Source organism: Dromiciops gliroides, chromosome 4 (assembly GCF_019393635.1).
Source record: "Dromiciops gliroides isolate mDroGli1 chromosome 4, mDroGli1.pri, whole genome shotgun sequence".
Lineage (NCBI taxonomy): Eukaryota > Metazoa > Chordata > Mammalia > Microbiotheria > Microbiotheriidae > Dromiciops > Dromiciops gliroides.
In genome coordinates this window covers 277627945-277651607 of record NC_057864.1, presented here as the reverse complement: position 1 = coordinate 277651607, position 23663 = coordinate 277627945, and the positions used below count along the sequence as shown (strand labels likewise).

Sequence of the window (23663 nt, the reverse complement as noted above, 5' to 3'; positions counted from 1 at the left end):
ACCCATTTGAAATGGCCTGATGTTCTACCATTGGCATTATTCTATCTACGAAGTAGACCAAGAGGAGAACTTCATATATCTCCTTATGAAATGCTTTTTGGTCACCCTCCTATCCAAGCTAAAACTTTTTCCCCAGTTTATACATCACTGGTGGGAGGTGATACTTCTGTTGCTTCCTATATACAGGAATTACAGACCAGGCTACGTGAACTCCATGAGGCAGGAGCTGTGGTCCAGGCAGGACCATTAGACTTTTCATTGCATAAGTTCAACCCAGGAGATAAAATATATGTAAAGAATTTTCAGAAAACCAGTGGAACTCAACCTGCCTGGGAAGGACCTTTTCAGGTATTATTGACAACTCCTACTGCCATTAAAATTGGTGAAAAAGACTCATGGATTCATTGCTCTCATATAAAGCCTGCACCATTCATAGGTGAAGAGATTTCAGATAGACCTGAGGTAGACGCTAAAGAGGTAAAAACCCTAAAGATAGCAACTGTTAAAGAGCAAAGAGAGTTCAGAGGAAAAAGGCAGTTCCCATTTAATAATCCCACTGATCAGTTAAATGCTTTGGGACTCAGTCTTCGTAAAGTATCAGGAGACGGAAATTGCCTTTTTAGGGCTTTAGCAGACCAGCTAGAAGGTCACTGTAGAAATCATCTCAGACACAGACAAGAAGCTGCTTCTTATATGATTAACCATAGACAAGAGTTTGAGTCTTTTATAGTAAATGACTCCCCTTTTGAAGAATATGTTGATGAATTAAAGAAATTTGGAAAGTGGGGAGGAAATGATACAATTGTAGCATTTGCTAAGCAGCATCAGCTGAATGTTGTGGTTCATCAATTAAATCAGCCTTTATTGAAAATCAGTGGCACAGACAAAACTGATGCTAGAGAACTCCACATTTTCTACCATAAAGAACATTATGACAGCATTAGAAAGATCAATGACAATTCAGAAACCCCTGCCACTTTGGCATGCAGAGAATTGGGGAACCAGTTAAAACAATGTGGCATACCCCAAACTCTAGCAGCTTAAATACCTTAAAATTTAACAAGCATTTCCTTCCACAGGCAAAAGCACTGAAGCACATGGCCTAGTTTTCTGGCCCACCTCAATTTCTCCCACCCTTTTCCCTACCCTATACCTATTTTTTTTTTTTTTAATCCTTTTTGCTTTTTGTTTTGTTTTGACTTTTGAAAGGCACTGAAAAGACCTGGAATTCACCACACCTTTAAATTCTTTAAGAGCACAAAAGGGTGCTTAGCGAATCTTTTGCCTTTTATTTTTGGTTTTTGGTTTTGCTTTGTTTTTTTTTTTTTTTTACTTTTGTTTCTTTTGCTTTTCTTTAAAAACCCGATTTTGTGAACTAAGTGACTTTTCAAAGGCATTTTAAGTATATGCTATTGAATATTGAATCTTGCTTATTGAAGTCTTATTTCTTTTTGATGAATTAATCACCACTTTAAGTATCTGCTACTGTTATACTAGAGAATTCATGTATAAGATGATGTGGTCTACTTGCTAAAAGAAGATTATGTAATAATGTCTAAAAGAAGATTATGTAACAATGTCTAATATAATCAGCTATTTACATTCGTTTATTATTTATATGTCATTATACTCTGGGTATGGTTTGGAATTATTGTATATATCACTAATATATTCTCAGTTATGCAGCATAGCACACATTTTTACCATCATATTGTCTTTGGTGAAATTAATGAGATTTCAGAAATATGGAAACTTATCATTTCAGAGACTAACTTGCTGTGAACTCTGATGCAGGCCCTGGAGAGAATATATGTGCAACAAAAGGAGAGACAGGTATACATAAGTCCATGGTTTGCTTATGATGGTGACCATGTAGAGCACAATTACTAGGCACAGTCCAGTATTCATCCTCTCTCCCTCCTAATTTAACCTAATTTAACTGAACTTACTTATCTTTTTATCTCACTCAGTTGAATTCACCTGTGGCCTAGCACAATCACTGGCTGTCTCGGAACCATGAGATATGGTATGATAACCTTTCCATAACATTTTCAGGTGTCATGAACACATACTAAATTTGACTTTGATCCAGACACATGGTGGTAAAAAGTGTTACTGATTGCAAAATGCTATGCTAAGGTTTAGTAAAAAAAAAAAAATACAGCAATTCAAACAGTTAAAGAAGAAATCCAGCTTTCCAGACCAGAGTCCAGAGTCCAGAATCCAGTTTTCCAGACCAGAATCCAGTTTCCTCCTGATGACATCTTACCACTTCAAGAAGACAAGAGAACTCAGAGACTTTATATGAACTGTTTTGCTTTATTAGCTTTTACTATCTCCTTTCTGTTATATACTATCTGTAACATGTACTCTCTGCAGAGGCTCTCCCTTTGCAAGACTAATGTCAAAGCGTTGGTTCATGAGGAAAGAAAAAAAATCGCCCCTCTGGACAAAACTTTCCTCTCTTCCTTTTCTGTATTGTTGTTCGCATATTATTAGTCAGCAGAAGTTATTATATTCTTTTTACTGTTCCATCAAGGAAACATTCCATTTCTTGAGGAAGCAAAGGGGGGAAATGTGGTAAAATATGAAAGTTTTTAACAGTCGGTTAGGATAACTGAAAGACGCCAGTTTTTCAAGGACCACCCTTTTGGGGAGGAGATGAACAGTCCGCCTGCTGCGCATGTCAGACTGCCTGCCGGGTACAGTCCGCCTGCTGCGCATGTCAGACTGCCTGCCGGGTACAGTCCGCCTGCTGCGCATGTCAGACTGCCTGCTGGGTACAGTCCGCCTGCTGCGCATGTCAGACGGCCTGCCGGGGTTTTTTTTGACTTCCGGGGTGGAGAGAAGGGGAGTGGCCTTTTTTGCCGGCTTGGCGGGACTCCTGGCGGCGCGGGACTGACGGTCTGACTCACTCCAAAGGTGGCCTAAATCGGTTTGGTGAGTTTTTATAAGGAATATAGACTAAGCCTAGATTTAAGACGATTTGTACTGTATTTCTATTTTCCTATTCTTCTAATCAACAACACCTTATATACAATAAAGGCTCTATCTAGAAAACCAGAAGCTTCTTCCATTTACTAGTCTGGGAGATAAATTAAGGGAAGGGTTAAGTAGGGGAGATTTATGATCTAATATCCAATTTTAAATCTCACAATATATATATATGTATATGTATATGTATAGAGATATATAGATATAACCTATATCAGATTACCTGCTGTCTAGGGGGAGGGGGGAGGGAGGGGTGGGAGGGAGAAAAATCTGAAATTGTAAAGCATGTATAAGCAGAAGTTGAGAACTATCTTTACATGTAATGGAAAAAAATAAAATACCTCATACATTAAAAAAAAATCAATGTGAAAATCTGTTTATACATGTAACTTAGGGAAAATTCTAAATAAATAATTTTTTTTTTAAGACATGGGTCCAAATCCTAGATCAGTTAGCTCACCTCTCTGAGTCTCAGTTTTCTCATCTGTAAAATAGGAGAAATCATCCTCATCATGAATGGTATAAGCCTCCCTACAGCCCTGTGAAAGTACTTTTTAAGTCTTAAAGCACCATATAAATCTGAGCTGCTAAGTGTTCACAGAGTTGGAAAGGACCTGGGAGGCCACCTAGTCTGAACAACACACAAACAAGAATGATTTCTATAATATCCCCTGACAAGTGTCTCCCCAGGCTCCGCTTGAAGACCTCTAGTAAAAATAAAATTTAATTAAATTAAAAAGACCTCTAGTGAGAGAGAATCCACTACTTTCCAAGAAAGCCTGCTCCTTTTTTAGATGGCTCTAAAAATTACTTCTTCATTTTTACCACATTTCTATCATATTTAATTTTTAAAACAATGATAATAATATCTAACATTTAGATAGTACCTTCTAAGTGCTTTGTCTAAGTGCTTTACAATTATTATCTCATTTGATCCTCAACAATCGTAGGAAGTTAGGTCTTCCTGATGCCAGGCCCAGAACTCTATGCACTGTGGCACCTAGATGCCCTATTTACATATTTATATTTGCTAGCCATCATAAACCTCAAAATTATTTCTCAAAATAAGACTCAATTTATAAAGCAGGCATATTGTTGATCCAACTACTAACAAGCCTTCTTAACTTTTGTCCTTTATCTTTTTTCTTTACCAAGGAAATCTGATTCAGTCTTTGATTCAACAAATATTAATTAAATATATACTATAGGGGATTGTTGCTCTTGTTTGTCCTTAGTTCTCAAAGAGGACCATAACACCGTGGTGATGTCATGATCTGCAGTGAATTGGATTTAAGTGAGGGATGGCTGCGTAAGGTCACCAACCTCACTCTCTCCTCCAGTGGCATGATATAGATAGATAGATAGATAGATAGATAGATAGATAGATAGATAGATAGATAGATAGATAGATAGATAGATAGATAGATAGAGATAGATAGAGATAGATATAGACAGATATATCAGGATAACTGGAGATGGTCCCTGATGTTTTAAGACAACTGGGGTTAAGTGACTTGTCCAGGGTCACATAGCTAGTAAGTGTTTGAGGTGAAATTTGAACTCAGGTCCTCCCAGCTTCAGGGCCAGTTCTCTATCCACTGCACCACCTAGCTGCCCCAGATACCACAGGGGATACAAAGAAAGACAAGACATAGTTCCTACCCCTGAGGAGGCCACAACTCACAGGGCATTTAGATAACCACCTTCATAATATAATTTGAGGCGCAGCTAGGTGGCGCAGTGGATAGAGCACTGACCCTGGATTCAGGAGGACCTGAGTTCAAATCTGGCCTCAGACACTTTACACTTACTAGTTGTGTAACCCCAATTGCCTCACACACAAAAAAAAATAATAATATAATTTGAAGTATACTGAAAAATTTGACACTTCTAAAATATTTCTCAAACCTGTATTTGTTGTTATCATGGTCACCTCCTGCCTTGAAACTTCCAATATAATAGAGTCATTAGGAGATCACTAAAGAAAAAGGGAGTCAGTTAAGTATTGATGCTACCTGTGATACACCTTCTGTGTTATTCTCCAATCTTCCCTGTCCCTCACCTAATTATCCAACTGCACCGACACATCTCTCTTGTCTGTGCCCATCTCTCTACTCACATGGCCAAAACCCTAGGTCAGACCCTTATGACTTCTTCCCTGTACAATTGTGCAACAGTCTCCTCATTGGTTTTCCTGCCAATTCTAAATAAATATTTTTTTTTTAAAGACATGGGTCCAAATCCTAGATCAGTTAGCTCACCTCTCTGAGTCTCAGTTTTCTCATCTGTAAAATAGGAGAAATCATTCTCATCATGGATGGTATAAGCCTCCCTACAGCCCTGTGAAAGTACTTTTTAAGTCTTAAAGCACCATATAAATCTGAGCTACCACGTGTTCAGAGTTGGATGCCTCAAACCATCCAAAATACACCAGCCACAGTGGTGTTCCAAAAGTTAAAACCAACCATGTCAGTCCCCTACTCAAATTCCAATGGCTCTCTATCAAGCAGTCAAGGGTTTTTAACACATCTCATCCCCTCCCCAAATCAGTCCCCTACTCAAATTCCAATGGCTCTCTATCAAGCAGTCAAGGGTTTTTAACACATCTCATCCCCTCCCCACAATCTACAGTCTAGCCAGCATGGCCTTCTTACTGTTCCTCACACAGCACATTCCACATCCTGTCTCTGTGCCTTTTGCACTAGCTGTCCCTCCTCACCTCTCTACCCCTGAGAATCTTTTGCTTCCTTCAAAACTTAGCTCAAATACAACCTTCTACATGACACCTTTCCCAATCCTTCTAGCTACTAGTCCTCTCACCAAAAAAAAATTAAATTTACCCTGAATTTTGTACATACATACATATGTACATACAAAAGAAATGCAAGGCAATCTTCTGAACACATATATAACACTTGTAATTTTATGCATATCCATGTGTATAACATATACAATATTCACACATACATATATATACATACACAAAAGAAGACCTACAAGGAAGCAAATCTGGGTAGCTTGAAAAACAACATGTAATATTTATTATATAGGTTTTCTTGAAATGGAAAGTCATTATTCTCAACAATTCAATAATCTAAAACAATCCCAAAGGACTAATGATGAAGCATACTATCCACCTCCAGAGAAAGAACTGATATTGATGGAACACAGACTGAAGCAGGCTATTTTTCACTTTCTTTCATTTTTTTCTTTTAATCAAGTTTTCTTGTACAAAATGACAAATATGGTAATGTTTTACATAATCATACATGTATAACTCATATCTGATTTTTTGCCACCTCAGAGAGGGGGATGAGAGGATGGGAAAGAGGGATAAAAATTGGAACCCAAAACTATAAATAAAAATGTTTATTGGGGGCAGCTAGGTGGCGCAGTGGATAAAGCACTGGCCCTGGATTCAGGAGGACCTGAGTTCAAATCCAGCCTCAGATACTTGACACTTACTAGCTGTGTGACCCTGGGCAAGTCACTTTACCCTCATTGCCCCACAAAAAAAAAAATTTTATTACAAAAAAAATAGAAAGTCATTGTTTTATAATGAATCCTCTCTCATGTTCTGCTGTGTACATGGCAATGTTCTTTTTTTTCTCATTTGTATTTAAGTTTTAAATTAATATGAAATTTACAAGGGAAAAAAAAAGAAAGGATTTTTTAAAACAAGAAATCAGGATCTGAGCTGAGTCTTGAAGAAATTCTGGGCAATTAGAAGGTAGAGGTGAGGAAGGAGAGCACTCCAGACTCAGGGTGGGGTCAGGAGATTGAATGTTGTGTGCAAGGAACAGTATGAGAAGGCCAGTGTTACCAGATAGCAGAATATGTGAAGAGGAAAAAAGAAGACTGGAAAAGTAGAATGGGCTCAGGTTATGTAGGACTTTAAAAGCCAGAAGGTTTTATATTTGATCCTGAAGAAATCAGAGAGCCACACGAGTTTATTGAGTTGGGGAGTGATATGGTCAGACCTGGATAACCACATATCAAGGATATATTACTAGGGGTGGCTAGATGGCACAGTGGATAGAGCACCGGCCCTGGAGTCAGGAGTACCTGAGTTCAAATCTGGCCTCAGACACTTAACACTTACTAGCTGTGTGACCCTGGGCAAGTCACTTAACCCCAATTACCTCACTAAAAAATTTAAAAAGGATAAATTACTAGGTGAGGTAGAAAGCTGAATGATTCTGTATGTACCCCACATCATTTTAATCATCATTGGCAATTTTTCTAACACTGATGAAACTGGACAACACCAAACTTATGAGTCAATCTCAATTACAAATCCTACACAGATTTAAACAAAATATATATTACTTATTTAAGAAATGTGAATACAGGGAACACAATATGGTCTTCTATTAATATCTGATAGGAATGGAAAAAGAGAGGCAGTATAGCATAATGAATAGAAGGCTGGCCTTGGAATCAGGAAGCCTGGAATTGAACACATGCCTCTAATATATGGTCGGAACTGTGTGGCCATGAATAAGTCATTTAACCTTTAAGGTCCCCAGGGAACTTTCTAAGTTACAGATTAATTGTTCTCTATCAGTGGAAGAAATTTCCTTGCCAGAAGTTTCCCACACTAATAAAAATCATAGGGGCAACTTCATGGTGCAGGAGATAAAACACTAGCCCTAGATTCAGGAGGACCTGAGTTCAAATCCGGCCTCAGCCACTTGGTACTTACTAGCTGTGTGACCCTGGGCAAGTCACTTATCCCTCACTGCCCCACCAAAAAAAAAAATCACAGATCTATACAAAAAAACAAGTATGTGTACATACATGCATGCATGCATGTATGCATGTATACACATATAGTAATATATATATGTTGCAGTATAGTTCGGATTCAAAAAATCAGGAGGCATCTGTTTAAATAAGTCCTTTGCACAATTAACATTAACTATCATATTCTTCATCATGTTATTTGCTCACATGTGAAAACATTTTGAGAAATAGTCTATGACTCGCTTTAAATAAGACTTGAAATACAGATATTTCTTCTTTTTTTTTTTTTTTGCGGGGCAATGGGGGTTAAGTGATTTGCCCAGGGTCACACAGCTAGTAAGTGTCAAGTGTCTGAGGCTGGATTTGAACTCAGGCACTCCTGAATCCAAGGCCGATGCTTTATCCACTGCGCCACCTAGCTGCCCCAATACAGATATTTCTAAACTGAAATAAAAGTTATTTGGTGCAAAAGCAATGACTACCCTAAAAAATATTTTTAAAGGAATAATACAGTATTTTTTCCACTGTCCTTGGAATGAAATTTTTAAAAGGCCTCAAGGCAACTGTCAAAGATTGTGAATTAAAGCAACAGGGAAGTTCTTTGTCCGTCAAACTGACAAGCATCAAAGTCCTTACCTTTTCCTAAACATCTAAATGAATAAGCATTAATACCATCTATAGCCTTGGTCATTCACCCTGTACTGTAACATAACCAAGGTAAGTCAATGAACTAGACACAAAGATTCAAAATGGCCCTTACTGGGCATGAATATAAATAAGATAGTGTCTAATCCATTTCCAGACCTTCTTGGCAATTTAAGAAATTAAAGTATAAACGGTTGTGTGCCAACTTACAAAAAATATAATTTCTGATGCTTTATGTTTTAGACTAAGATTTATCAAGTTCAGATTCGACTATCATTGGTATACGGATGCAATCAAACATGGCAGGAGATGAAACTTTGACAGCATAATTACACTAAAGCAGTCAGGGTCGAGAATAAAACTCAGAAGAATACCAGCCCTAATAACTGGGTCACGGGGACCACTACCAAATAAAATTCTACCTGATTTGAGAATCTAAACAAAAAACAATTAAAGAAAAGGCTAAGTAAAAGAAATGAGAGGTACAGTGTAGTGAGAAAAACAACAGATTTGGAACCAGGAGAACTGAGTGAAGAGCTTCAAGATTGGCTCCAAAAAAAAAAAGAAAATACACTCCTTCCCTTTTTTGCTAAGGTGGGCAACTATGGAAGTGAAACATTACATGTACTGTCAGAATGGGCTGACAGACTGTTTAATCCTGATAAACTGCTTCCCCCCTTCTTCTTCATTTTATATTCTTATTATAACAAATGGCTCTCTGGGGTCAGGGAAGGAAGAGAAATCAATTTGGACAATTAAAGAAGATTAAAAAACAAAATATATAAACAAATTTTTTAAATGAAAAATAAATGATGCTAGACAAGATGGCCTCTAACACTCTATATCCTATAATTCTGTTATTTCTTTACACTTTCTTCAAAGACAGTAAATAAAACATAATTTGCATCAATCTACTAAAAGTCACACACATAATTAGAAGTTCTATTTTTCAAGAGAATAATCAAATACAAAGTTAGATCATCTTTCTAGGAAATAAAAAGCTACACATGGTGGTATGAAAATATTTTGGTCTAACATCAACCATTAGCATTGTGATCTTGGACAAATTTCTTAACTTCCTGATCTATCAGACAAAGGAATTGGATTACATGACAGCTAAATTCCCTAACACTGTGTGAACCCAGGTAAACACCTCTAAACGGGAGACTGAGGCCTGAAGCCTGCAAACATTCTCAAGCTTCTTCTGCCTAAGAATCCCACAGATAAGAAGCAACACTGAACAAAGGGTGTCAGAAAAGGGAGAGTTAACGTCCTGTGCTGTCAACTGTTTAGCCACCTCTGGTATGTGCACATTTGGAAATTTCACCAGTATACAGTGGCTTTATCTATTACTAACATACCCATATTCCTCTTGGGGAAAATTGTATCCACCATCATTTTAATGTCTTCAGGACATATCAGCAGTTTATCATTTGGTCATCAATAACTTTGTCTGGGACCTCTTGCTCTTATGTCCATAAGAAGACATAAGAAAATGACCAGCACAGGACTAGTAGAGGGGTCTCTCTGAGGACTTTTTTTAGGCCAATCCAGGTGTCTAGGGGCATGAGCACCAAGCAGCAGTAACTATGGGCAAATACTCTGACTTATAATTGGAGTCATGGGCCTGATCAGGGCAACCATTCCCAAAAAATGAAGAGTCAACAGCAGCCTACACCAGTCATCCTTGTAAGCATGTGTTCACCAATAAGACAACAGAAACATATATCTCTAAGGAAGGAGTTCTTCATTTTTTTTGTGTCCTGGACCCCTTGGGCAGTGTGAAGCCTCTAGACCCCTTCTCAGAGTGTTTCCCTTTTTTTAATGCATAAAATTGGATTACAGAAGAAATCAATTACACTAAAATGCAGTTACCAAAAAAATATTAAAATAAGTGTAGACCAAGAACTTCTGATCTAAAGGGACATGCCCTTTAACCCATATCTAATGATTCTACAGATCATAAACAGCTGATTTCTCCTTTCATGTGACAATTACTATAAAATATACAGAATTAAAATATTTTGTGAATAAAAAAACATTGCTTTGCTTCATTAATATCTGTTCTAAGATTTCAAAAACCTAAATCTAAAGTTCATATTCATAGCAATCAACCCCCAAACAGATCATAAACCTGATACATATGCATTGATACAATCCAATCCTTTTTCCATTATGCCTCTCTAAATTACAAAATCCTCTTAACCGAAAACCTCAATTCCAAGGTTTGGTATCCTTGGGCTCTCAAAGCCATGTAAGGTCTCTTAGGTCATCTGTTGTTTGGTTGTTTCAATCCTGCCCAATTCTTCATGACCCCATTTGGGATTTTCTTGGCAAAGATAACTGGAGTGGTTTGCCATTTCCTTCTCCAGCTCATTATACAGATGAGGAAACTGAGGCAAATAGGGTTAAGTGACTTGCCCAGGGTCACACAGCTAGTAAGGGTCTGAAGTCACATTTGAACTCACAAAACTGAGCCTTCCTGACTACAGGACCTATGCTCTAAGCCACCTAGGTCACAGCTAGAGTTTGAGGGTGGGGCTGGAGATAAGGTAAATGTCTTACATCTGAGAGAATAGTAACCAGGTGATGGATTTTTTTCAGCCCAGTAATTCATAACAGACCTAGTGAGGTGTTATAATTTGAGTCTATAGAAAACATTCCCACACTGATGAAAGAGAAGCTCCCTGATGTACTGAAGGAAGAATTAAATCACATAAATAATAATAAAAGCAACCAAATGTAGATACTAAGAAAATAAAACGATTAAAATATCCTTACAGTTTCAAACCGTAGATGGCTATCCTTTAAGAAATCCTGGACCTTGTCAGGAGGCAGAATGCTGAATCGAAATCGAAACAGGTCCATTTCTTGTTGAATGAGCCAGCGCCTGAGATCCTCTCTGAGACGGAGAAAGAGAAGTATAGGTTACAAACCCAAAGATCGCAACTCTTGGTGATTTTTATGAAAGAATATTTAAGAAGATTAGCCAAACACAAAGCAGGATGTTTACAGCAAGACAGCCAGTGAAAAGTATATGCATTCTTAAAAATAAAGACAATAAGTTTACCAAATATTAAAATTAAAATTTTCCAAAGAAGAAAATTCTAAAATTCTCTTAAGTATAAAAAACTGATTATTCTAAATTAAGAAAATAAAGCTTTCCTGGTAAAAATGAAACTGCTTTAAACCCTAATTTTGAGCATACTCTCATCACCTGCACTACTGAAATAGTTTGCTGCTTGATCTCCTTACCTAAAGTATCTCTGTACTCCTCCATATTCCTTACATCCTCCAATCAGCTGTCACACCGTTCTTCCTAAAGTACAGGTCTAACCATATCATCCCTCCCCCTTTCAATAAACTCCATTAGCCTCTTGTTATCTCCAGCATAAAATATAAAATCCTCTGTTTGGCTTTTAAAGCCCTTTATAACCTGATCCCTACTGACCTTTACTTCCTTCCCCCAAATCTATCATATATGTGAGTTATATGATATATATAGATATAGATATCATACATATGTATGTATATGTGTGTATATATAAACCAGTATACACACACACATATATATGAATGAATGCTCATAGTCTCGTGGGTGTGGGTGTGTATATATATATATGTATATATATATATACACACACACACATATATACATAGTTGCATATATATAAAACATACATACATATATAGTTGTTTGCATGTTGTCTCACCCATCAGACTATGAGTTCCTAAAAAGAAAAAACTAACTACTAAATATAAGATTAAATAAATAAATAAATGTAAGATAAAACTGATGAACTAAACATGTTATGATTAAACAATTAGACTTCATCCCCAAATAGTATAATATTCTAAAGTATATCATAAATAACATGATAATGCTATGTTTTCTTTAGGTATTCCTAAATGAGTCAAAAGTTTTGCTTATAGTATTAAATTTTATAAAGTCATAATATTAAGTAGGTACAGATGTGCCTCACTTTAAAAAAAAAAAGCTAATGTACAAAAAAAACCTTCATTCACAAAAGCAGATAAATTGTGTAATTATTTGTACTACAAAATGATCCATTTATAAAAACAATTCACCAGATAGTTACTTTAAATATTAAACTACTCTAGAAAAATTATGATTCAACTTATATAAAGTTGATTTTCACAGAAACACATTCACAATTTAAAGCAAAGTGCCATAGGGTATCTTTTGAACACAAGATCAATACACTTGGACCACTGATTGTCACATATGAAGAATCTCACAGTAATTTCCCTTACATTCATTTGCTCACATTTCTAGATCATCTTCCAGCCAATCTAAAAATCAAAGGGAGCATGAACATTTAACAGAATAACATAATATTGAAAGTCATGCACAAAAGAAAGATAACAATGCTAACTTTTCAACCTGTAGGTGGCACTATTGACTTACTAAAACGCAAGAGTTTTGCTCTAGTGTAAAGTATAACCACACTTTATAAACATACTTCAGCCTATCCGAATATTATTACAAGAAAAAGATTAACTAGAAAATACTGACATATCTCCCTTAAAATTATGAAAATATTCATATCACATTTGAGTGACAGGGCTTTCTTTGGTATTTTTCTTAAGTATGCCAGGTTTTTTTTCTGGGGGTAAAGGTTATTGAAACCCTCCTACACTTTATATAGCCCTTTCCGATTTTTATTCTGTTCTACCCATGACCAGTGTAAACCAAGAATAGATTCCACAGAAAATAGTAATATAAATTAATTTAATTGTGCTAATAAAATCAGTCTCTAGGGGAGGGGGGAGGGAGGGGAGAGAGGGAGAAAAATCTGAAATTGTAAAGCATGTATAAACAAAAGTTGAGAACTATCTTTACATGTAACGGAAAAAATAAAGTATCTCATAAAAAAAAAATCAGTCTCATCCACTTTTACTACATCAAAATTCACTGATGCTAAATTCTCAACCAACAAGTATTTATTAAATGTCTATGCTTAGCATCATGTTTCATGCCTCCTCTTGCCTCCTTCCTAATTCTCATTTCTATCTCACCTACTTCAAACTAGCTATGACCCATCTTCATCTTCCCTCTACTCTGGTACCCCCCCCTCAACTAAACCCCTCAAATATACCAGTATGCCATACTTTATGTTTCAGGAGGATACAAAAAAAATTGTTTCAGAAATTCATCAGTAATAAACAATTAAGAATCACTGACATTGGGGGCAGCTAGATGGCGCAGTGGTTAAAGCACCAGCCCTGGACTCAGGAGTACCTGAGTTCAAATCCGGCCTCAGACACTTGACACTTACTAGCTGTGTGACCGTGGGCAAGTCACTTAACCCCCATTGCCTTAAAAAAAAAAAAAGAATCACTGACATCATCATGAATTTGTTTCTCAAAAAATGGCTAAGCAGATCACCAGGAGAGGCCACGCAGAGGACAAGAGCATTGTTCCTGTTCCTATAGTGGAAAGAACACCAGCTTTGTCATCAGAGGACCCAGTATCAAACTCTGCCTCTGATGCGTATTATTATATCACTCTGGGTAAGTCATATCATTTCCCTGGACCTCAGGTCAGTTTCTTTATCTGTAAAAGGAAAGATTTGGCCAAGATGATCACTGAGGTCCCTTCCAACTCTAAACATATGATCCTATTATCTAGGATCTAGTCTCACCCAGTTCTATCACTAATTAGCTCTGTAACCTTTTCATCTTAATGACCTCAAATGAGGGGTGTGGAAGGTCCCTTTCTACTCAAATTCTATTATTTTGATATTTCAAAACTCAAAGAGAAGAGGCCCACAGATTTAGGGGTGGAGATAAGAATCCAAAATTCCGAATCATTTTTAAATTGTGTAATGTTATTTATAAAATTGATATCATACAAAACTATATCTTAAAAAGAACAGCAAAAAAGAAAGAAAGAAAGAAATTTTTAAAAAAGAAAAGCACCTTTCAAAAGCAACATCCCAAACCCTTTCCTTTCAACACATCAGAGTGAGGAGTGCAAACCAAGGAGTAGAGGTGGAAGAGAGGAGGTGATCACATGTTGCATCCCAATTCTTCCTTGTAGAGAGGAGAGCACAAACTGACCATGGATTCTCATAGGCAGCAATGGCCCTGACAGACAGCTGGGGCTATTGAAGTTGACCCATGTTCAGTCTGTGGCATGAATGGCCCTATAGTCTATTTAACCCTGACCTAGGAAGTTCTACATACAATAAAACATTTCAGTTTCCAGTATACCAACCCACACGCCAAGATTTCAAATTCCAATATGAACTACACAGAAATCCATGAACCAGAAATATAACCAGTGCATACTTACGACTGGCAATAAGCAAGACGCAAGATGAAATGAGATATGTGATCTCTCCTTCGTGCTTCAAATTCATCATCTAAACTTTCCTACAAAGTAATAACATGCATTTAAGTTAACCAGAAAAAAAAATGTAAGGAATAAAAATATACTGAGGCAACAGAAGACAATAAAACTTCAAAGTCCACAAAATTCACTCATGCTCTAACTGAAAATATATTTAGTGAATGCTAAAGAGATATATTTATCTTCACATGACAGTAAACCATGGAACAATTCAATCGCTCCCCCTCCCCCAAGGACACAAGACCACCTGAAGAGGCAGGGTAGTAAAATGGAAAAGATGCTAAGTTTAATAACCATAGAAGGAAAGGAAACAAGCACCATTAAATTTCTTGTTTTATTGTTCAATCATGTCTAAGTGTTCCTGACTCTACTGAGGTTTTCATGGCAAAGATTCTGCAGTGTTTTGCCATTTCCTTCTCCAGTACATTTTACAGATGAGGAGACTGAGGCAAACAGAGTTAAGTGATTGGCCCAGGGTCACACAGCTAGCAAGCATCTGCGGCTGGATCTGAACACAGGTCTTTCTGATTCCAGGCCCAACACTCTATCCACTGCACCACTTTGCCACCCTAAACTTCTTGTGTACACACTATCCTAAGCTCTTTACAAAATATGACCTCTTTTGTTCCTCTTTACTTCTGTACCTACTCCGTGCCTGGCACTACGCTAAATGCTTTACAAATATTATCTCATTTGATCCTCACAGAGATCCTGAGAGATACAAGCTATTATTAGCCCCAATTTTACAACTGAGGAAACTGAAGCACCCAGAAGTTGAGTGACTTGCTCACAGTAACAGAGCCAGCATTTATCTGAGGGTGTTATTAAACTTGTCTTTCTGACTCTAAGCCTAGTACTTGATCCCACAGAACCACTGGCAGCTCTCCCTAGTTCGGAGTCAGAGGGCTGAGGTTTGAATATATCCTCAGGTAATTATTAGTTGGATGCCAATTTTTCTGGGCCCCAGTTTCTTCATATATAAAATTGAGGGGGTTGAATCAGATGAGTTTTTCCAAGTCTACATCTATGTTCCTATCACTCTGTGACCTGGGAAAGCCTAATTCAAGTTAAAGAAACTTGCCCTTACATGAAAAGGAACATGGAAGGATTGCAGGGTAACCTAACTAAGGCACAAAACCCTATCCCTTTGCTAGAGGGCCAAGGAATCTTGGCCTTTACTGAAAAGTAAAGCAAACCAAGGCCAGCCTGGGACAAGTAAAGTACACTGGCTCTGGAGGGAAGAGAACTTGGGTTCAAATCTCACCTCTGATACTTACTATGACCTTGAGAAAATCAAAACCTCTCTGGGCCTCAGTTTCTTCACCTATCACTACCAAGTACCACCTCTGAAATATATGGGCTGCATGACACATTAACTTAACCACATAGTGATTTCAAGGAACTCTTGAAAACATAGTATAAGTTGGGGGCAGTTAGGTGGTGCAGTGGATAAAGCACTGGCCCTGGATTAAGGAGGGCCTGAGTTCAAATCTGGCTTCAAACACTTAACACTTACTAGCTGTGTGACCCTGAGCAAGTCACTTAACCCTCACTGCCAAGAAAGAGAGAAAGGAAGAAAGGAAAGAAAAAAGGAAGGGAGGAAGGAAGAAAGAAAGAAAGAAAGAAAGGGGGGGGGGGCGGCTAGGTGGCGCAGTGAATAAGCACCGGCCCTGGATTCAGGAGTACCTGAGTTCAAATCCGGCCTCAGACACTTGACAATTACTAGCTGTGTGACCCTGGGCAAGTCATTTAACCCCCATTGCCCCGCCAAAAACAAACAAAAAAAAAAAGAAAGGAAGGAAGGAAGAGAGGAAGGAAGAGAGGAAGGAAGGAAGGAAGGAAGGAAGGAAGGAAGGAAGGAAGGAAGGAAGGAAGGAAGGAAGGAAGGAAGGAAGGAAGGAAGGAAGGAAGGAAGGAAGGAAGGAAGGAAGAAAGAAAGAAAGAAAGAAAGAAAGAAAGAAAGAAAGAAAGAAAGAAAGAAAGAAAGAAAGAAAGAAAGAAAGAAAGAAAGTTACAGAAAGGTGGCAATCGACTTTGGAAAAGCAAATTTCTGCACTGGACGTTATCTACAGCAATGAAATCACAAGATGTGATCCCACTCCCATCTCTCCTAATAAAGGCAAAATTAAACAAAATGTTTGGAAATAAAGTGAGTTTAAAATGCAATGCTGAACACATATTTATTAAGTGCCTACAACCTATAGGGCTGGGGGAGCAATGCAGCAAAGGTGGGAAAAAAGACAAGACCACTCCCCATGGGGGATTAAAGACTGGGAACCCCTTGGGTTCCACGTGCCATGTCCATTTCTCTTGTAATAAACCGGGTTTTCACACAAGTCTTGGGATGTTGTGACTACCTGTTGACAAGGCCAAACTGAGAGAGGCTTCCAGACCTAAACAGAGTGTTTTATATTTTATCCTCAAAGCAAAAGGGAGCAATTGGTGTTTATTGAGTAGAAAAGTAACATGGTCAGATCTACACTTAAAATCTTAGTTTGTAAAAAGAGAACTGAAGCAGGAAGAACAATTAAGAAGTCGTTGCAATAATCTGGGCAAGGGACGATAAGGGCCTGAATTATAGATACTGTGTGAGTAGAGAGAAGGGGTCAGATTCAAGAAATAGTGTGTAAATATAAATGGTAAGATTTAGCAACTGGTTGATATGCTGAGTTTCACATATTTCTGGAACATCCAGTTTGAAATGTCCACTAGATTTTTGGTGATACTGGACTGAAAGCTCAGTGAAGAGATAGAGGAGTCATCTTTGTAGAGCTGGTTTTTAAAGCCATGGGAGCTAAGGACACAGCCATGAAAGGTTGTAGCTAAAGAAGACGAGAGGCCAGGACAGACCCTTGAGGAATACCTACAGGTGAGGGACATGACGGGGATGATGAAACAGCAGATAAGATGGTGAACCAGAGGACAGGCAGATAGGAGGTGAACTGAGAGGGAGGAGTATAAGGAAAACTCAGAGAGAAGGCATCTAAGAAGGGAAAATGATCAATAGTGTCAAAATGCTTATAGACTAAAAAAAAAAATCAGAATTTGTAATTCAGGTCAGTTGGAGAAAGCAGCTTTTAAGTTGAGTAGGAAGCCAGTCTGCAAAGGGTTGAGGAGTGAGTAAGAGGAAAGGAAGAGAAGGTAATGACTATGGCCAGGTTTTTCCCCCTAAGAGTTTGGCAGATAAAAGTAAAAGAGACCCAAGACAACAGTTTGAGGGGATGGTAGGATCTACTGAAGAATTTTAAGGGTGAGAGAAGACTTAATTGTTTTTATACACACACACACACACACACACACACACACACACACACACAGAGTTATATAATAATTTATGCAAATGATTTTTAAATTTGTTTTTACTTACTCTGTAAGAAAATTTGAGTTTTCGAATCTCACTCTCCAACTTATTCTGGTATTGCTCAGACCCTTTCAAATAGCTTACACCAAGATTTTCAACTGTCTTGAGCACTATAAAAATCACAGCAAAAAAAAGAGAGAAAATAATCAAGTAATTTTGCCTTTTGAAAACTGTAGTAAGAGGAGTAAAAATCCTTTTGTTTTACCTAGCCCTATTAGAACTAATAACATATAGTTAACAGAAAAAGCAGCAATTAAGCATATTTTTGGCAGATCAGGTTTGGGTTTATCTCCTTCCTTAATTTTCTAGTAAATTCAGTTTATCTCTCTATCCATTTCGTATTCTATATTCAGCATTTGTAACTCAAATATGGTGCTACATTATTATTTTCTCCAATTAAGGAAAATCCACCTTCTCTTTCTTTCACCTCCCCATTGAAAAAGAAAAACAAGGGGCAGCTAGGTGGTGCAGTAGATGAACCACTGGCCCTGGATTCGGGAGGACCTGAGTTCAAATCCGGCCTCAGACACTTGACACTTACCAGCTGTATGACCTTGGGCAAGTCACTTAATCCTCACTGCTCCGCAAAAAAAAAAAAAAAAAAGAAAAAAGAAAAAGAAAGACAAACAAAAGCCTAACCACATCCAAAAAATGTCTTCATCTGTACCTTGAGTCCATCATTTCTCAGTCAGGAGGTAGATAACATATTTCATTATGAGTCCTCTGGAATTGTGATTAGTCATTGCATTGATCAATGTTAAGTTTTTCAAAGTTACCTGTCCTTATGATGTTATTGTTATTGTATAAATTATACTCCTGGTTCTGTGTACTTCAGTCTTCATCAATTCATGCAAGCTTCCCAGGTTTCTCTGAAACCATCCTCTTCATACAATAGTATTTCATCATATTCACATACCATAATTTATTCAGCTATCCCCCAATTGATGGGTATCCCCTAAATTTACAGTTATCTGCCACCATAAAAAGAACTACTATAAATAGTTTTTATACCTGTACATATGTACATAAGGTTTGTTTCTTCTTTCTTTGATGTCTTTAGATAGACCTAGTGGTATTATCACTGGGTCAAAGAGTAAACACAATTTAATAGCTTTGGGGTCACAGTTCCAAATAGTATTTTACAATAGGTGGACCAGACAACGTCATTTTCCTGGCATAAACTAGGCAAGTTAGAAGCAAGCAAACATAAAATGAGATACCATGGAGATGAAGAAACACAGATACCAAATCACCAAAATGATTGCCATAAGGAGATTACTATACTTAGAGATCAGTGGTTCTTTGAAAGTAACTTATCCTGGGCAGGCAGCTCCGTGGTACAGTAGATAAAGCACCAGCCCTGGATTCAGGAGGACCTGAGTTCGAATCCGACCTCAGACATTTGACACTTACTAGCTATGTGACCTTTGGCAAGTCACTTAACCCTCATTGCCCCGCAAAAAGAAAAAAGAAAAGAAAAAAAGAAAGTAACTTATCCTGGAAAGACTTATAGTTTTTGTAAGTTCATGCAAAGTGAATATTGTATACAGTAATAGCAATACAATGATCAACTGTGAAGGACTTTTTTATTCTCAGCAAAAAAATAATCCAAGACAATTCCAAAGGACTCATGATGAAAAATGCTATTCATCTCCAAAGAATTGATAGAGTCTGAATGCATATCCAAGCATGCTATTTTTTTTTCTTTCTTTACTTTTTGAGAGGGCTTTTTTTTTGGTCTGTGTTTTCTTTCACAATATGAATATGAATAATATGAGAATTTGTTTTGCATGACTGCACATGAATAACCTATATCAAACTGCTTATCATTTAAAGGAAGGGGAGCAGATGGATAGAATTTGGAACTCAACATTTTTAAAAAACAAATGTTAAAAAATGTTTTTACATGCAATTGGGGGGAAAATGAATGGAAGGAAGGAAGGAATAACTTATCCATCTTTCCCAATAGAACTAACCATTTCAGAGCCCACTTCAAGTCATTAGCTACACTAAATTAGAATTCAGGGCTAACATGTACCTGAATTGCAAAGAAATGAATGATCCAAAATTACCTTAAACAGTCTAACAGTTTGAATGTAAAACACCACTCACGTTTAAGCCTTTCAATGGCCAGAGTTTCAAACTCTGACAAAGATATGTTTTCAGACGGAGGTTGTAGGTAGAACTGAAGGCTATGAGGATAGGAAGCACTCCTCTGGTCACCTGCCAGACTCAATTTCTTTCTCTTTGTTCCAGGAAACTGCATCTTTGTTACCTTAAGCAAAGAAAAAAAAAGATTAGTTGAAAATCTATCAAGATAAGCTTTCAACTTTGCCCACTTGAGGGGAGTTCCTAATTCTCACCAACATACATATCAAGAGGCAGTGTAGGGGGGGCAGCTAGATGGCGCAGTGGATAGAGCACTGGCCCTGGATTCAGGAGTACCTGAGTTCAAATCCAGCCTCAGACACTTAACACTTACTAGCTGTGTGACCCTGGGCAAGTCACTTAACCCCAATTGCCTTACTAAAAAAAAAAAAAAAAAGAGGCAGTGTAGGGTTGGTCTCAAAGTGAGGAGGACATAGGTTTTTAAATTATACCCCTAACACATTCTGGTTGTGTGACCTCAAAAAAAGTAATTTCACATCTCAGTGTCCCAGCAACTTTCTAAGATGATACCTGTACAGGTAGAGGGAACTTCTTCACTAGGAGTTCCTTTTGCTAATAAAAATACAGAACCAGTTTTTTTGTTTTTTGTTTTAATGATCATGCAACACTCCTTGCCAATACATAGCTTATCTAAATACAACTAACTGTCCAACAATCCTTAGAGTCTCCAGATTCAAAGTGAGGCTCTGCACAGCTGTAACACTAAAATCAATAGTGTAAATAGATAAATGGCATGATACTGACAGCCAGAACTCACAAATTTTGATTCTTAACAGTGAGGAACAGAATGAGAATGCTCCGAATTATCACTTACATCAGAGGTTCTTAACCTTTTTTGTTCCTTTTGTGGCAATTTAGTGAAGTCTATGGACCCCTTTCTCATAATAATTTTAAATGCATAAAATAAAATTGGATTCCAAAGGAAACCAATTATATTGAAATTCAATTATCAGGGGCAGCTAGGTGGCGTAGTGGATAAAGCACTGGCCTTGGATTCAGGAAAGACCTGAGTTCAAATCCAGTCTCAAACACTTGACACTTATAGCTGTGTGACCTTAGGCAAGTCACTTAACCCTCATTGCCCCACCAAAAAAAAAAAATTCAATTATCAAAATATTTTTTAAATAAGTTCACAAATCCCAAGTTAATAACACCGATGCATATAGGGCTTTAAATACAATTGTTCAATTTTGTCCAACTCTTTGTCACTCCGTGAACCATACCATCCATGAGGTTTTCTTAGCAAAGATAATGGACTGGTTTGCCATTTCCTTCTCCAATGGATTAAGGCAAATAGAAATGAAGTGACTCGCCCAGAGTCACACAGCTAGTAAGTGTATGAGGCTGTATCTGAACACAGGTCTTCGGCACTCCAAGCCCAGAACTTTATTCACTGTGCCACCTACCTGTCCCCGATAATTACTATCACTGTAAACTGAGGCCCTAAGTGGTCAAGGAACTTTTACTTACTTGTGACCACACAGTTAGTGAAATAACAAAACTGGCCTGAGAATCTAAAGTCTTCTGTGTTTCAAGTCCAACAGGCCCCCTATCATATCTAAATTTGATACCTGCTCTGTTTTTGTTAAGTGCCTACTAGACATTTCAAACTAGATGTCACCCAGGCATCCCAAGAACAGTATGTCCAAAACAGAACTCAGCTTCCCCTTACCAAACCAACCCCTTCCTGAATTTACCTATTTCTATTGAAGGCTCTTCTATCCTTCCAGTCACTGAAATGTACAACTTTGGTTACATCTGCCATTCTTTACTCTTATTCTACAAATCATTATCTGCCAAATCTTTTTGTTTCTACCTCCACAGCATACTTCTTATCCATCCCCTTACTACTCACACAAGATGCCACCTTAGTTCAGGCCCTCATCAACTCTCACTTGGACTGAATTCAAATCCAGCCTCAGACACTTACTAGCTGTGTGACCCTGGGGAAATCGCTTACCTTTTGTTTGCCTCAGTTTCCTCATCTGTCAAATGAGAACCAGAAGGAAATGGCAAACCATTCCATTATCTTTATCAAGAAAACCCCAAATGAGGTCAGAAAAAGTCAGGCATGACTGAAACGACTGAACAACAATGACAAAGAGACAGTCGCTTCTCACTATGTTCATACTATAACTTATTAGCCCCACAAGGAAACTGTAACTTAAGAGAGGTTAAGTGACTTGCCTAGAGTCACACGGCTACTAAGTGCAGAAAAGTGGAATTCAAACTATGATCTCAGGGGATCTCAAGTCCATCACTCCTGGTCAAAAACATTTATTAAGCACTTCCTGCCTGTGATCCAAAATAGTAATACTTTGCATGCTGTGGCTCTGGGGGCAGATCCCTCGGTTTTCGGGCCATTCCCCAACCGGGACTGAGGCCTTCCTACTCCCAGTAGCCCCCCACCCCCACCCCCACCCCCCACCCCCGAGGGTAAGAGGGAAGTCGAACAGGGTGTAAGAACGCAAGCGTGTAAATTTCAGTTGTCGATCTTCCCAAACTTCCCTGACCTAGAGCTCTGGGGAAGCTAAGCATGCCGCACCCATGAACTACACGCCCGGACACAAGCTCTCCCTCTCCCCCAAGACTGCATCCCCAGAAACCCCTCGCTTTGTCCCCCCCAATACCAGCCCTGCTTCTCAGGCCAACTCTCCGCAAGGGGTAACTGAGTCCAGGCACAGACCCCGAGGCTCCACAACCCCTGGAGAAACAAAACCCACCTACAGGCTGGAAAGAGGAAAGGAGCCGTGAGATGCCCACGCGAGGTTATCACCTGCAGCAGCTCCGAGTCACCTAAAAGCGCAAGGATCCCTTCCCCTTAAAATCAGGACTCAGCCCTTCTCTATGGCGGGAGATTTCGGATGGAGGCGGAAGTCGTCACAACTCGCGCCGACCCCGGTCCCGCCCCCTCTGCCTCCGCGCCGGCCCAGCCCCGCCCCTGAAGGTCAAGGTCTCCCCGGCTCAGATTCTGGCGCTTCCTCTTCTTGGTCTCCCATCCAGGGAAGTGGGACTTACTTACGCCAGTCGCGGGCCCATTTATTCTGCATTCGTCTAGTGTATTCTGATTTATATACGCCGTCTCTCCCCAGTCAGAATGTAAACTCTTTGAAGGGAAGGACGGATTGTTCCTGGTTTTCATTTTGGTTTTTGTTTTTTTCCTCTTGGTTTCCCCACGTCGCCTCTAAAATCCCACCTTCATCAAGAAGCCTTTATGTATTATAGGATGAATTGGAGATGCTCTTAGGGGGAAGGCGCTAACATTAAGGAGGCCGAGGAAAGGATTCTTTTTAAATGCTAGCGCCTTCCCCCTACGATTATCTCTAATGTATCCTGAGTATATAGTATTTGTACACTGAGCTCTTTGAGGGC

General features: G+C 38.4%; 1 protein-coding gene across 3 annotated transcripts in view; it reads right to left on the bottom strand.

Annotated features, from left to right (window-relative positions):
* The window catches only part of PRIM2 (DNA primase subunit 2), a 389354-nt gene extending 366199 nt beyond the window's left edge, over positions 1-23155 (bottom strand). Inside the window, exons 1-5 of one of the 3 annotated variants that reach the window (XM_044004351.1) lie at positions 23068-23155; positions 20235-20397; positions 18129-18232; positions 14705-14784; positions 11167-11287 (exon numbers count right to left, since the gene is read on the bottom strand). In XM_044004351.1, the coding sequence (XP_043860286.1) occupies positions 11167-11287; positions 14705-14784; positions 18129-18232; positions 20235-20388 (459 nt within the window). In that variant the 5' untranslated portion in view covers positions 20389-20397; positions 23068-23155. Of the gene's footprint in view, positions 1-11166; positions 11288-14704; positions 14785-18128; positions 18233-20234; positions 20398-23014 lie in introns of all 3 variants that reach the window. The other 2 variants (XM_044004348.1, XM_044004350.1) reach the window with 2 other exon arrangements.
* Positions 23156-23663: the final 508 nt, after the last annotated feature.